This window comes from Trypanosoma equiperdum (assembly GCF_001457755.1).
Source record: "Trypanosoma equiperdum strain OVI genome assembly, contig: ctg_911, whole genome shotgun sequence".
NCBI classification, from domain to species: Eukaryota; Euglenozoa; class Kinetoplastea; order Trypanosomatida; family Trypanosomatidae; genus Trypanosoma; species Trypanosoma equiperdum.
The window spans coordinates 5,405-18,812 of record NW_027124878.1 but is presented as its reverse complement, the minus strand read 5'-3'; the positions used below and the strand labels follow the sequence as shown (position 1 = coordinate 18,812).

Here is a 13,408-nt window from a genome sequence, read left to right as displayed (position 1 = left end):
TGCATTTTGATGTGGGATTCTTAACACTACTTTTCATCCTTGTGCTTTCTTCATGCATAATTGACACGGCGTTATAACATATATGTATCTGTGTGTATTTGTCAATATTTCTTTCTTTCTCTCTTTTTTTTGTTTTCTCTCTTTATCGTCAAAGTTGTTTATTGCGTCAAGGCGAAAAAGTAAATCAAACAAACGAAAAAAAAAAAGAAACAAACACAAAAGGTTGTTTGTTGTTGTTGTTTTTTGAGAAAAAGAAAAATGTTCCCCGGCATGCAGCAACCGAAGGCACTCCCCATGGGTGAGGCACATACGCAGTTTTGGACTAACTTCAATCGCTTCTTAACTACCAGTGCACTTTCCATCACCGTCTCACTTTTTATTCGCTACTGCGAGGGACGCACCAGCGCTGTATTACTTAACGGCATTTAATATTCGAAATATAACACATAAAATAAAGCGGTCACATGTTTTTAGTGGTGGTTTTGGAGTACACCGGAGGGAGGGATGTGGTGGAAGTGAAGGGATTTTCTTTTTTTTTTCAAAAAAAATAAAGAAAAAGAAATAAAAAAGGTTTTTGAGAGCAAAAACAACTGAACAGAGAAGGGAGGATGAAATGAGCGGATTGTTAGCGAAGGGGAGGGGGGGGAATGTAAAGGAAAAGTGAGCTCGACAAATGGTGGAATTATTAGGTTGAGAAGTGTGTGCATGTAAGGTTGGGGTAAAGAGAAGAAAAAAAAAAGAAAAAAAATAACAATAGTAATAATAAATAAATAAACAAAAGGACACCAAATAGTAAAGAGGTTGAGAGGGTGCAAACTTGTCGAAGCACGTGAGAAGGGGCTCACCATATCATTGGTGGATGACTTTATCCCACTTTGTAGTATTCGTGCTGAAAACTCACAGTATATTTCGTGGACTTAAAGTTTCCAATTGTACGAGTGAGTCTCCCCAACTCTAATCTGTCAACCGTTTCTTTTTTGTTTCTTTTTTTATTTTTTATTCTTCGTTTTTGTTTTTTTTTATTTACGTTTGCTGCGTGCACATTTTGTTTTATGAATGAGTGTGTGTGTGTGGGGGGGGGGGAGGAGGGGTCTGTGCAACAACTCAAATAACCAGTTCCACATCCAGAGCTGTTGATAAAGAAATATTAACGGCAGCCGCTTACTCTTCTGAGTTCGTGCTTTCTCCTTGCTTTATAATTTTGTACCAAACTTTTGTGGACACGAAGTGGAATAAAATAATAAAACGAGGAAAAGAAAGGAAAAACACAAGAGGGACGATGTTTCGGATGTTTTTGTTTTCATCATTTTTATTCCTCCGGTGTTGTTGGCCATTTTCTTTATGCAATTTTCCGCCTTATTCCGCTTTGTTCCTCCATTCTGCTGCCCCGTAATATCGATTTCTTTTTTTGTTTTGTTTTGTTTTTTTCTCTCTGCTTTTTTCCCTCTATTTACCTACTTTTCATTTTGTGTCGTTTTTCCTTTTCTTTCTTTATATTTCTTTATATTTATTTCCTTTTCTTTCATTTGATTATTATTATTATTATTTTTTTTTTTTTACCGTTGCAACGCTCGCAATGTTTGTGATTCCCCAACGATGCACAGAGGCGTTACGGTTTTGGACTATTTTAGCGAGTGAGTTGAATAAGCGTAACGGAACAACAGTGGAACGATAGGAATGGTAAGACCGAATACAACATAACACAACTTACCATAACGTAACGTGACAGAAAAGAAAAAGAAAGAAGTGCAACGGAAATTAAAAGGAAAAAGCGGAAGTGAACTTAAAGCAGCATAAGTCAAATTTGAGTGGACATATATATTATTTGAAGTACAGAAGAGTCAAAGAAAGGAGAGGGAGAAGGTTATCACACCAAAGCCGAGCGCATAACAACAACAGGAGCAAAACTATTACTATCAGGGTGAATAGACTGATTTTGAAGGGAGAAAATATTGCGGTTTATGGTGAGCGAAGTGATGGTTGAGTTGCATGACTTTGTGCATGGTGGCGGCTTGCAGGACAGTTCATATGTTCCTTTGAACTCGCCGTTGAGGTTGCGGTTTCAGTACAGCGTGAGTCACACCGTGGAGAAACCAAAGTGGGCTCTTACATTTGTCGCTGATATCGCTGATAAGCGCCGTGTTGTGGAGTTACTGCCCCCAATGAATGTAAAAAATGAGCTGATGCACGAGCCTTATAAAACATATGATGGCGTGCCGCCGCTTTCACCAGGGGAGCGATACGTGGCGGAGTTTCAAATTGAAACCATGAATTTGACTGGTGTGGAGAGGAAATATCTCGAGCATGTCGGCGCGTTGCAGTTGGTGCTTATGTCAGACACGAAACGTGTGTCGGAGCTAACAGTTGTTGTTCAGGTGAAACGGAATGATTCCGGTGAGTTGATGCGACGAGTTCTAAGCCCTATGGTGTAAGGCAGGGGTTTTAGGGTTAGGATTGTTCGGTTTTGTGCGTGTAGAGCACAATGGTGAAAATGGTGATAATAGTAAATAACAATAATAGCGTGAAATAAAGGGAAAGGAAGAGAATCTTTTTTCTTTTTTCGGTTTTTTTTTGTGTTTCGGTTGTTGTCTATGATGCGATTCTTTTTATTCTCTTCTTAGTCGTGCTTTGGTGTGCGGTTGCGCTGGCGGAATATTACCCCCTTTCTCTTTCTCATTCTCATTCTCCTCCCACCTTACTTTTTTACTACCTTCTGGAAGGATACTGTTTTGAATCACTTGCATTCCTCTCCTTAACATTTCGATACGAGGTGTTTTTCTTTGCCTCTCGGCACTCCGTTTACCCCTTTGATGTATGTCATTATTAACTCTACGCAGTAATTTCCCCATTTTTGAAATCTCTTTAATTATTATTCGTGTTTTTGTACTCCTCCACCATTATTATTTTCTCTTTGGTTTATATATAACACATTCACTGGGAGTGCGATTATTTAAGGAGAGCGAATAATACGGTAACAACTCGGCCAACACTAACGAATAAAAAAAAAGGAAGGGAGCAAATTCAGACGCATCGAAAAGAAACGGGACTAAAAGCACTTATCATCTGTCTTCCCAAAGTTCAGCAAAATGCTTCTAGGAGGTTTTGTTCCCCGCCGCTTCTCGCAGTTTAACCGCGACCCGTGTTGGATGTTCTTCATATTTTCTGTCGGCTTCTGGCTGGGCGAATATCCGGCGATGATGATCAAATATAATGCCCGTGACCTCGTGTATGACCCGCACCGGTACGTATGGTCCCACCATGACGACCATCACTAAACCCAGCTGCGTCCAAGGAGGGAAGGAGGAAAAAAAAAACAAACAAACAGACAAACTCTGAAGCTTACTGCAGTGAGTTAACCCGCCCGTTTTGTCTTTTTTATGTGATCATGCGTATACATATATATATATATATGTGCGTTATTGCGTTTGTGTGTTTAGGGAAGTGGTACTTTGTTTCATTGAAGTGTAGAATGGATGGGGTAATAGAAGTGTGCAGGTTTGGGGTGGAAGGTCAAAAGGGGACGAGGAGGGAAAAGAAGCCCTTACAGTAACGGGAAGTGCTGTGTTTATTAGCGTACACACAAATGCGCACAAACGCTACTGTTGCTGTGATTTTTATCGCCTCAATTTCACATTGTGGGCTCTTCCTTTGTTGCCTATGTGCTCGCCCTAGTTGTGCGTTGTTGTGGTGAAGCATTTGAGTGTGTAGTAGCCTCTGTAATAGTCGGTTGCTTATTTGTTCGTATGTGTATTGGTGTCTTCTCTGGGAGCCTCACTTCCTCCTTTCGTTAATAAGTGATCATAATTTGTCCAAAGAAAAAATAAACCGTGAAAAAGACATAAAGGGGAAGAGAACAGCAACCGAACAAATAAGAGATAGGGGTAGAGGGCAAAGAAGGAAAGAAAATATAAGGAGAAAAACAAAACAAAAATAACAACAACACATAGCCATGTACAATAACGACTCGGCGGCAGGCGGCGACGCGTTGCAGGAGACTTGTGTGGACGCCATAACCAATATGGCGCGGCGCCTTGACCCCCAAGCACTCACAAAGGTTACCCAGTCGCTTCAGGACATGCTGGAGGAGAACCGTCAGCAGGTCGCGAACCGACGTGGCCGGGGGGGTTATCAGCAACACCAGCACCACCAGCAGCCACATCACTTCGGGCACCGTGGCAACGCGCGTCCGCCGCACGCAAATCGTCAATGGGGAAGCAACAATAACAGCAGGAACTACTATCAGTCTTCCAACGGTTACGATAACGGTAAATACCAGCGCGGTGGGCGTCCTCACCAGCACAACGACTGGAACGCGTCAAGTCGCCGCCATCAATCTCGGGGAGGTGGACGGGACTACGGTAACAGAGACGAAGAACGGGTGTCAAACACAAACAGAGATCACAGTAACAGAGACGGGGACCGAAGCCCAGTCGCAGGCAACCGTTCTCCACCACGGGGACATCGGGAGGGAGCGGGTGCTCGCTCGAGTGGTCCCCACAACAGCAAAGTGGAGGAGGAAAATGAGCGGGGCGCGACCGAGAAACCATGTGAAGGGGGGAATGAGCGACCTCATCACGGCCGGCACTGGGGCGGAGGTCGTGGAGCGGGTCGGGTCCGTCGCGGAGAGCGTCGACCCAACGGCCATAACGATGCCAAGGCAGATGGACCTTCCTAAGGTTGGGGTTGAGAGAAAAGTAGTTGGGGAATGCCTTCCATTTCTTCCCCACATAAATTATTTTTATTTCCTTTGGTCTACCAGTTTCTTCCTCCTTCCACCCGCACATATATATATATATATATGTATTTATATATACATATGTGCATACATATACTTCTGCATCTTATCACTCCTGGTTCTCTTACCAGCGGGCTCCGCAGAGAGGCCAAGAAGGAAAGGATGTGAGAAGAGATGGAAGCGGGAGGGAGACGCATAAGCCATCGCAGGTAAATAATGGGGGGGGATGATAAACGTGTATCACCTTTGCTTGACTATGTACATGGAGGTAATGTGTTTGTGTCTGTGTGTGCGCTGAGAAGTAGGATTTGATGGAGGTAAGCGAAAGAAAGAAATAAAAAGGATGACCCCTGCACTGGGTGGCATTTGAACTGACTGGTCCAATAGAAAGATGAGCTATGGGGAAAATGCGGTGGTGAGAAGTAAATAATGATGCAGGTGAGAACGAGAGAGGGCACAGCATAAATAGGAGAGGTAGTGAAAGGACTTAAAAGGGAGAACAGGTAAGAAGACACGTTCGCAGAGATGAAGGTAAATCCGATGGTGAAAATGAGCGGAAAGAAGCGGAACAAACAAGCGCACTGCGATGCAAACTTTCGATGTATTTGGTGCTTCTGCGATTGGAGAAAGGAAAAGATGGATTTAATGAATGTGTCAGTAGCATTTGTGGTTGGCCCACGTGTTTGAGGAGGAGAGTTGATAATATGCTAGTACAAAGCGACTTCGGCAACGGGAACCACTGGAAGAGAATCGATAGGAAGGCAAATGGACTTTGTGTGTGTGTGTGTGTGTGTGTGTGTGTATCCACCGCATTTCACCGGATTCCCTCCATGATTTGTCGCAGGCAAATCTCCATAACTTCCTATTTCCCCCCTCTTTATTTCCATTTCGTGTTTGTTTGTTTATTTGTCTGTGCGTGCGTGTGTGTGTGTGTGTGCGTGTCTTTGGTCCAGCCACTTTGTCTTAAGGGAGGTGATTGAGTCACTTTTTTTTTTTTGCGCGTTGTTTTTATTCATTTCTTTTGTTTTGTTTTTGCGTAGCCGTGCGCCAAGCTGTCTGTTTGTGGGTAACTTTGCTTATCAATTTCGCTCATCTTGCGAAATGTGGAGGAAAGAAAATATGAAGGCTATTTTGCCCTTTGCATGTGTACGCACGCGAACTGGCATGTCTCTTTGTTTTTTTAGGCCTTCACCTGGTCGGTGTCGTTGTGTTTTGGATCCGTTGTTTTCTCCACTTTGATTGTGTTTGATTTTTTTCTTCGGTTGTCCAGCAATGTTATCCTCTCTTTATTGTTGTCTTATCAAATGCGTTGATTCCCAGGCAATAAGCACGCGCCCGTTTGTTTGTTTGTTTGGTTGTTTTCCTTTTTTTTTTTTTTTTAACAAGGCTGAGGCATGCAGGGTCGCTTCCAAGAAGGAGAAGGCGGTGAAGCTACCGTGCCAATGGAGGAAAATGTTGAGATTATTTAAGTTGGTCCGACGGTGTTCAACCTCGCACGTCCCGCACATATATTTATTCATATATATTTACTTTGCTCAGCCCTACCCTTTTCCTTCACTTCATTTGTTTACTCGTTCTGGTCATCTTTTCCCTCTCATTCCTTCAAAGTCGGCCTGGTGGCACTATTTATCATCACAACACGGACGTTTGCACGCACGCATACACAAACAAACGAACGAACAAACAACCACGCAAAAGCACTAAAATACATACGTATATATTTATGTGTGCGTTTCGTTTAGTATCTTTTTCCGTGTTGATTTTACTTTTGCATGAATTTACGCACCCGTTTCTTCCCTCTCATTCCCCACCTCAATCAACTTCATAGTGATAACCAAGGAGATAGTTTATGATGGCTGAATCAAGCGCGAAAGAGATGGAAGCGAATCAGGTTTCCGCGGCTGGCGATCAAACCGCTAAGGCTGATGATCGATATGTTATTATTGACAGGGGCGTTAAGCGACATTTGCTCAATCGCCCGTGGACACTTTGGTATGATTCGGTTTCTACGTATGATTGCAAACAATGGGAGCTTTCTCTTATCGAGGTGATGACGGTACGCACGGTGGAGGATTTCTTCGCGATGCTTCACTACTGTAAACCTCCCCATGTCCTCCGTGTTTCAGCACAGTACCATTTTTTCCGTGAGGGCGTTAAGCCAATGTGGGAGGATCCCAACAACAAAGCTGGTGGGAAGTTGTGGGTGAGCCTCGATGATAAAACCATGACGGACAAGAGTGGAGCTGCAGGTGGCGGAAAGACGAGAAAGGATAATGGTGCCGATGCGGATAAGAAACCAGAACTGGACACCGTTTGGGAAAATGTGCTCATAGCTCTGGTAGGTGAGTATCTTGATTATGGTGTGGAGGGAGAACACATTATGGGTGTCGTGTTGACAAAGCGGAAATACTGCAATCGCATTGCGCTGTGGCTAAAAGACGCATCGGACTCCGACGCCGTTGCTGCCATTGAAAAGCAGTTGGTGAAGGAGGCGGGTTTATTACCCGCAACGAAACCCATCTTCACAGCCCATGGCGCTAGCAAGGCCTAAAGAGGAGAGGAGGAGGAGGAGGAGGAGGAGAGGGAGGGGGGAAAAAGAAAAGGGGAAGAAATAGATGTGTGAACCACAGGGATGTGGAGGGAAGAAGAGGGGAATTTACGCGCCTGTGGTTAAGAGAAGGTTGAAAAGAAAGGCAAAACAAGAGAGAAGGGAAATGTGAGAAATGTGTATGCATGTAAGTGTGCGCGATGTGTGTGGTGGGTGGTTTATCTGATGCTTTAAAAGTTTCGAAGGTGTGCGCTGAAAACAGAGAAGTGCTGCGAGGGATAGAGGAGAAGATACATGAAGTTGAGAACAATGTCGAAAACAAAAACAAAATAAAAATGCGGGGGACCAGTTGGAGATTGGTGGGGTGAGGAAAGAAGAGACGTGAGGAGAGGGAAACGCTACACAAAAATGGGTCTGAAAGACTTGTGGCTGTGAACAAGAATAAAAGACCTTAGATGATGCACCAGAGCTAAGGAGAAATGTCAGACGACTTACAGCACGCACAGAGAACAATCAGAGTCAACATTCCGCATATATTTCTCTTGAATTTGGTTGTTGATTAATGGAGGACAATTCATTACAGGATGGAAAAGAAGATGTGTGTTTGTGTGTGGGAGAGAAAGGGAGAGGAGAAAAGAAAAGAAAAGAGACTTGTGTTTCCGTAGATTTCAACAACGGGAGAAGGAAGGAAGGAAGGAAGGAAGGAAGGAGGTTGCGAAATGTACGAAGAGTGACTCTCTTGATATATGAACGAGGCGGAAGGAACTGAAGCGAAGCGGCGCCATCGCAAAAAAAAAAAAGAAAGAAAAGAGGGTCACTAGCGGCTGATTATGACGTTATTTCATGTGGAATGAAAGGGAAAACCGATAGGTATAAGAAGGTATGGATGTGCGTTTCTTCTTAAAACTTCGGCTCCCTCCACGGCGTACCACATAATAACGTTACATATTCGTCTAACTATTAATTTTTTTTCTCTCTGTTCTCTTCACTTGTGTATTATACTGTGCTGTGTTGCGTTCCCACCTGAATGACAAGTTCCCCAATCTCCACTTTGTGCCTCACTATTTGTTACTAACAGAAGACAATCGGTGTGCGATGTGTTAAGAAACGCATGAACTCATCGAAAACTTTCGCTGTTGTAATATGAAAAGAGAGGAGGTAAAGAAAAGAAAAAAAAGGAGAAATAAGAGATGTTATTGAACGAAGTACAATTGATAAGTGGGAGCTATGGGATTTTTTTTTTTTTTGGGGGGGGCCGCAAACAAATGAAGATAATGGAGCGTACCGGTAATTTATGTGTGGAGAAGTAAAGAAATGTCGGCTGAGTCGCGTGGTGCTTTTTCTCTTTTTTTTTGCTCTTTTTTTGTTTGGTTATGTTTCGCCTTTGTTGACTCTCAGTTATTTCATTACATTTATTGGCGCTTTACTTCTCACTCTTTCCCTCCCTTAACTTCAGTCATCACAAAAGCCGTCTCCGTTTCATTTTCGCCAACTGGTAGTAAAAGAAGGAAACAAATGGTGAGGGAAAGGAGAGTGTAGAAACCAAAAATAAAAAAAAAGAGGGGAAGGGGAGAAAACAAAAAATAGTGGTGGGTTCCGCAGCGCTGACTTTTTGCATTCCTCTGTCACTTCTCTTTCTTTTGTTCTCTTTTCTTTTCTTTATTATTATTATTCTTCTTCTTCTTCATTCTTTCTCTTTCTCTTTTTCATATTTAACCACCGTTTTGTTACGCGCTTTCTTTGTTACTCCCACATTCCACATCCCTCTTCCCTTCTTTTTTCTTTTCCTTCTTTCGGTGGGTCTTTTTTCTTTTTTTTTCCTTCGGTGTTCGCACTTGTGTTTTGCTGAAATATATTTATTTGTTTTTATCTTCTCTCTCTCTCTCTCTCTTTCCCTCCCTCCATCCTTTCCCAACCTCGTACCTCATCTAATTTCACACCATATGCACATTTTTGTGATTTTCTTTTTCATTTTCTTTTTATTTTATTTTACGTGTATGTGCGTATGTGCTAGTGTTGGTGTTTGGTGGTGGTGGTGTGGGAGGTGAAGAAATAGATAAGGGAAGGGAAGGGAAGGCGGATGGTGGTGTATTTTGTGTCTCTTTGCTTGTGTTTTCCACGAGATGAAAATGTTATTAGGCATTAGGACACAATAAAAAGACGCGTGGGACATATTTGCAAAGACAAGTGCGGCACGTTTTGTGAAATAAATGTTCACTGGCTGCAGTTCCGCTTATGGCTTCCGTAATGATTGTGGTTGGTATTACTTTTCTTTCTGGTTCGTAAAGCTGTTTTGTTTTTATTATTATTCCCCCCCCCTTTTCCTTTTCCTTTTCCCTTCTTCTCCTCCTCCTCCTCCCTCCTCTTCCCTCCTTCTTTGCGCTGTGCAGTTCTGGCTTTGTGTGTGGTTGTGTGTCTGTGGTGCATAAGCCTTGCATAACTGAATGAAATGAATGCGGGGCAAGAAATACCAAAAAAAAAAATAAAGAGAGAAGGAAGAAAGCAAGAAGAGCAGTTAGAGCAGTTGCTACCGTACACTCCATGTACCATAAGCAGCCTGTTAGCTTGACACCGAAAGTGGGCAGGAGTCATGAGACGGTCGAGGAAATTGGTTAACTTTTTCTCTTTTCTTTTCTTTTTAAATGAGTTGTTGTCGTGGTTGTTTATTGTGGCTTTTTCTTTTACTTTTTTTTTTCTCGACTGGGTATGTCCGAAGCAGGAAGATGGGAAGTATTGCCATCTTTTTCTTCCTTTTCTCTTGGCCTCTTTATTTATTATTGATTCGGCTTCATCGTCACCCTTTCACGCGGTGTGAGTATGACGAAGGTGTGCGTGTCGCTGCAACCGGCGGAGTGGAAAATTATTTATTTATGCTTTTCTTTGCTTTCATTTACGATTCTCTTATTACTACATGTACTGTAAAAAACTGTTCGTTTTCTTTCTTTTGCATTTCTCTTTTCTTCCATTGTCTTTCTTTTTTTTTTTCGCTTGTTTTAAATTTTTATTGCTATATTATGCTCTCCCTGTTCCCTCCCTCCCCCAATAAGTAACCAAATTTATACACGCCAACTATCTGAGGCGGAGCAAAAATATTTGAGAAGAAACAACAATTAAACATATTTCTTTTTTTTTTTAAAAAAAGAGAGGAAGAAAGCAAAGCCTGTAGGCAAGAGAGGAGGAAATCATTAGGAAGGAGAAACCAACAGGCCCCGTAAAAGATCTCCTCCTTTTTTTTTTAAATTTCCAAAAAAGTGGCTTCTGTAAAAAGAAGCGTTTGTGTGCAGGTACGAAAGGTGTGTGGACAAAAACTTGCGAGAGTAAACTCTGAGAGGGAGAGAAGGGGATTGTGTGTTTGGGACCAAAAGCAAGAGGTAATAGAGGAAAGGGGAAGGGATTAAAAAATATGTCTACGGAAGCAGAGGATGATCAACTACTGGCGGAGGCAGTAGCCACGAATAAAACCAGTGATACGGAATTGGCAAGTCCGTTAGGTGTGGCTTCTAGCGGCGATGGGATCAACACATTGTTTCGATTCTCTCATGCAACATCGGAGAAGGTCGCCACCGGATGCGCTACGGATTGGATGTCTGATAGATTATTAGCAGTTGCCCAAGGGCTCAAGACAATTGTACCGAAAGGAACATGGGAGAGCTTAGGCAGCGAAGAGGAGGTTATTGAAGAGAATGGCTATAATGTGAAGAAACGGCCTCAGGTTCGTGTAGCATTTGAAGTGCGACGAGACATTCTTCTGCATCAACGCCTCGGAAATGCTAATTACTTGACAAAGGAGGCAAGTGAAGACAGTCGCGACCAACGTGGAACTGTAAATGCGCTGTATGAAATTATGAGGGATGAAGTGGATGCAAGTGTTCAGGCAGTGGCACCGGTGATGGACCGACCTTCGCAAACACCCTTTTCCCGCAAGGTTGATGCTACTGTTCAGGCGGAACCGACGCTGGTGGATATGTGCATCCGTGGTACACCATTGCCGCCAGTAGACATGTCAGCTATGAGGGGATTCTTTTCAAAGGTTCTCCCACGCACGTTACACTGCCTTCTGCAAAACTACGAGATTCCCATCTACCAGGATGATTTTGCTATGTTTTCCGAGGATTACGCTATTGTCGGTTCTCGTGACGATATTGTGCTTATTGAGAGGGGTAACTACACTCACACCACCATGAAGGACTTGCGCGTGTCTTCCATAAGCTGGCGCAGCTCTAGAAGTAAAGATGATGTTGTGTGCATAGCGTCAGTTGCACGGCACAACCTTGAGCAACGCATCGAGGCTGAAAAATTATGCGAAACTGTCACCAACCTTGTGTGGGACTTCGCAGACCCCATGCATCCCTATGCACTACTCGAAGCTCCTGTTGAAATACAGGTCGTGCGCTTTAACCCATTGAGAACAAATCTAATTGCGGGTGGAGCAATGAATGGGCAACTATTCCTATGGGATCTTGACAAAATTTCGGGTTCAGCTGCGGGTACAAGGTCTCCAAAGGACCGGACACTCGACCCAACTGCAGCAGCCCGCGCGGAGCACGGTCCCAAAGATATTCCTCCAATGCCGATGAACGTAAAAGGTGTAACCATGAGGCGTGATGGAGATGTTCTGGTACCTCATTTGCAACCATGCCAGGCTTCACGCATGGAGCTATCACACCGTCGGGCTGTGCACGACATCCAATGGCTTCCTAACGGTTTAGAATGTGCCTTTGGTGGAAAGCAAACGGTGACTCAAGAGGGGCGACAGTTTGTGTCCTTGAGTGATGACGGCTATATGTGTGTGTGGGATATCCGTCCCGAATACCTTCCTGCTGATAAACTCCGAAAGATGAAGCACCAAGGTCGTATTGGCGGTGAGGATTTTCCATGGGTGCCACTCCTCCGTTTCCAAATGTCGAAACCGGGTGGTGGTGGGGATGTTGCGGGTTTCCGCTTCCATGTCGACGGTTTGCAGGCTTCGGAAACACCTTCCTATCGTGCATGCTGTGGAAGTTTGCACGGTGAGATTGCTGTCTGCAGTATGTTAGTGCCTGACGAACGACGTGATTTTTCTGCCGGTTCAGAGGATGTTCGTGTCGTGCAGCAGCTGATCCGTGGGCATGCTGGCCCCGTGTACAGTATACAGCGCCATCCTACGATCAGTGACGTCTACCTGACATGTGGGGATGTGCAGTTCAAAATATGGCGTGTGGGAACTGAATTCCCCATTCTAACATCGCCGCAACATGACACAGCCATAACGTGTGCGCGCTGGTCGCCCACACGTGTGAGTGTTCTCGTCGTTGGTACTGCCGACGGTAAGATATTGGTGTGGGATTTGCTCGATAGAAACAGTGAACCTCTGCTTGTTCACCAGCTGGTGCAGGATGCCATCACTGTTATTAATTTTAAACCGGCCCCGGCGTCAGTTCCGGCCACTTATGTTCAATACGTTGCCATCGGCACGAGTGTAGGTTCCTTCCATTGGTACGCCCTGCCAAAGGTGTTGTCACGCGGTCCGAGCGGGGAGCAACGGCATTTCCGGGCGGTGCTCGAACGTGAGGTGCGGCGCGTGCTTTTCTTCCAGTGGCGTTGGTCCGAGAGGAACCGTGAGCGAGACCGTTACGGCCACGCGGCGCCGAAGATGAGAGACCGGGACCACGAAACCCCAGCTGCCATCACCGCCGACAGCAACTGGGGAAATGAAGACAACTATTACGCCTACGATCATCACAGGGACGCAGAATTCCTGGCAAAGGTTGAAGCCTTCAGGCCGGAGGAAGATACCATGTCCCTGAGCGAACTTGACGGCGACGGTGCGGATACACGGGCCTCACCAATTTGAGGATGCAGCAGGAGGAGCGGGAAGACACAAGGTAACATCAACAAGCAAATCTGTCCCTACTGCACCCTTTTGTTTAAGGGAAAGAGGGGAATGTGGGAGATCTCGAGTGGCCCATGATGTTGCAGGACAGTGCGGTAAGACTGGAGTAGGGTGATGAGCACGTGTCTTTCTCCCGTGTGTGTGTGTGTGGAACCTGTGGTGCTTGGTGTGTAGGGAGCAGCGGCTCCAATACCTGCTTCAGACTAATAATGCGAGAGTGTTGGAAACCTCAACTATAGCGCATCATGCTAGC

At 44.5% G+C, this 13,408-nt stretch overlaps 4 protein-coding genes across 4 annotated transcripts; all 4 read left to right on the top strand.

The window, feature by feature from the left end:
* Nucleotides 1-1,961: 1,961 nt before the first annotated feature.
* TEOVI_000449500 (uncharacterized protein) lies at nt 1,962-2,432 on the top strand (the record flags this gene model as incomplete). The annotated part of the gene is made up of 1 exon (XM_067227260.1): nt 1,962-2,432. One exon carries the CDS (start codon nt 1,962-1,964, stop codon nt 2,430-2,432), a length of 471 nt encoding a protein of 156 aa, XP_067083361.1.
* Nucleotides 2,433-3,949: 1,517 nt separating this feature from the next.
* On the top strand, nt 3,950-4,675 carry TEOVI_000449400 (uncharacterized protein; the record flags this gene model as incomplete). Its single annotated transcript, XM_067227259.1, has 1 exon — nt 3,950-4,675. The coding sequence occupies one exon, from the start codon at nt 3,950-3,952 to the stop codon at nt 4,673-4,675; it is 726 nt and encodes a 241-aa protein (XP_067083360.1).
* A 1,909-nt stretch (nt 4,676-6,584) lies between these two features.
* TEOVI_000449300 (eukaryotic translation initiation factor 4E, putative) lies at nt 6,585-7,286 on the top strand (the record flags this gene model as incomplete). The annotated part of the gene is made up of 1 exon (XM_067227258.1): nt 6,585-7,286. One exon carries the CDS (start codon nt 6,585-6,587, stop codon nt 7,284-7,286), a length of 702 nt encoding a protein of 233 aa, XP_067083359.1.
* A 3,400-nt stretch (nt 7,287-10,686) lies between these two features.
* Nucleotides 10,687-13,116, top strand: TEOVI_000449200 (dynein intermediate chain IC140 (IDA7), putative; the record flags this gene model as incomplete). Its single annotated transcript, XM_067227257.1, has 1 exon — nt 10,687-13,116. One exon carries the CDS (start codon nt 10,687-10,689, stop codon nt 13,114-13,116), a length of 2,430 nt encoding a protein of 809 aa, XP_067083358.1.
* Nucleotides 13,117-13,408: the final 292 nt, after the last annotated feature.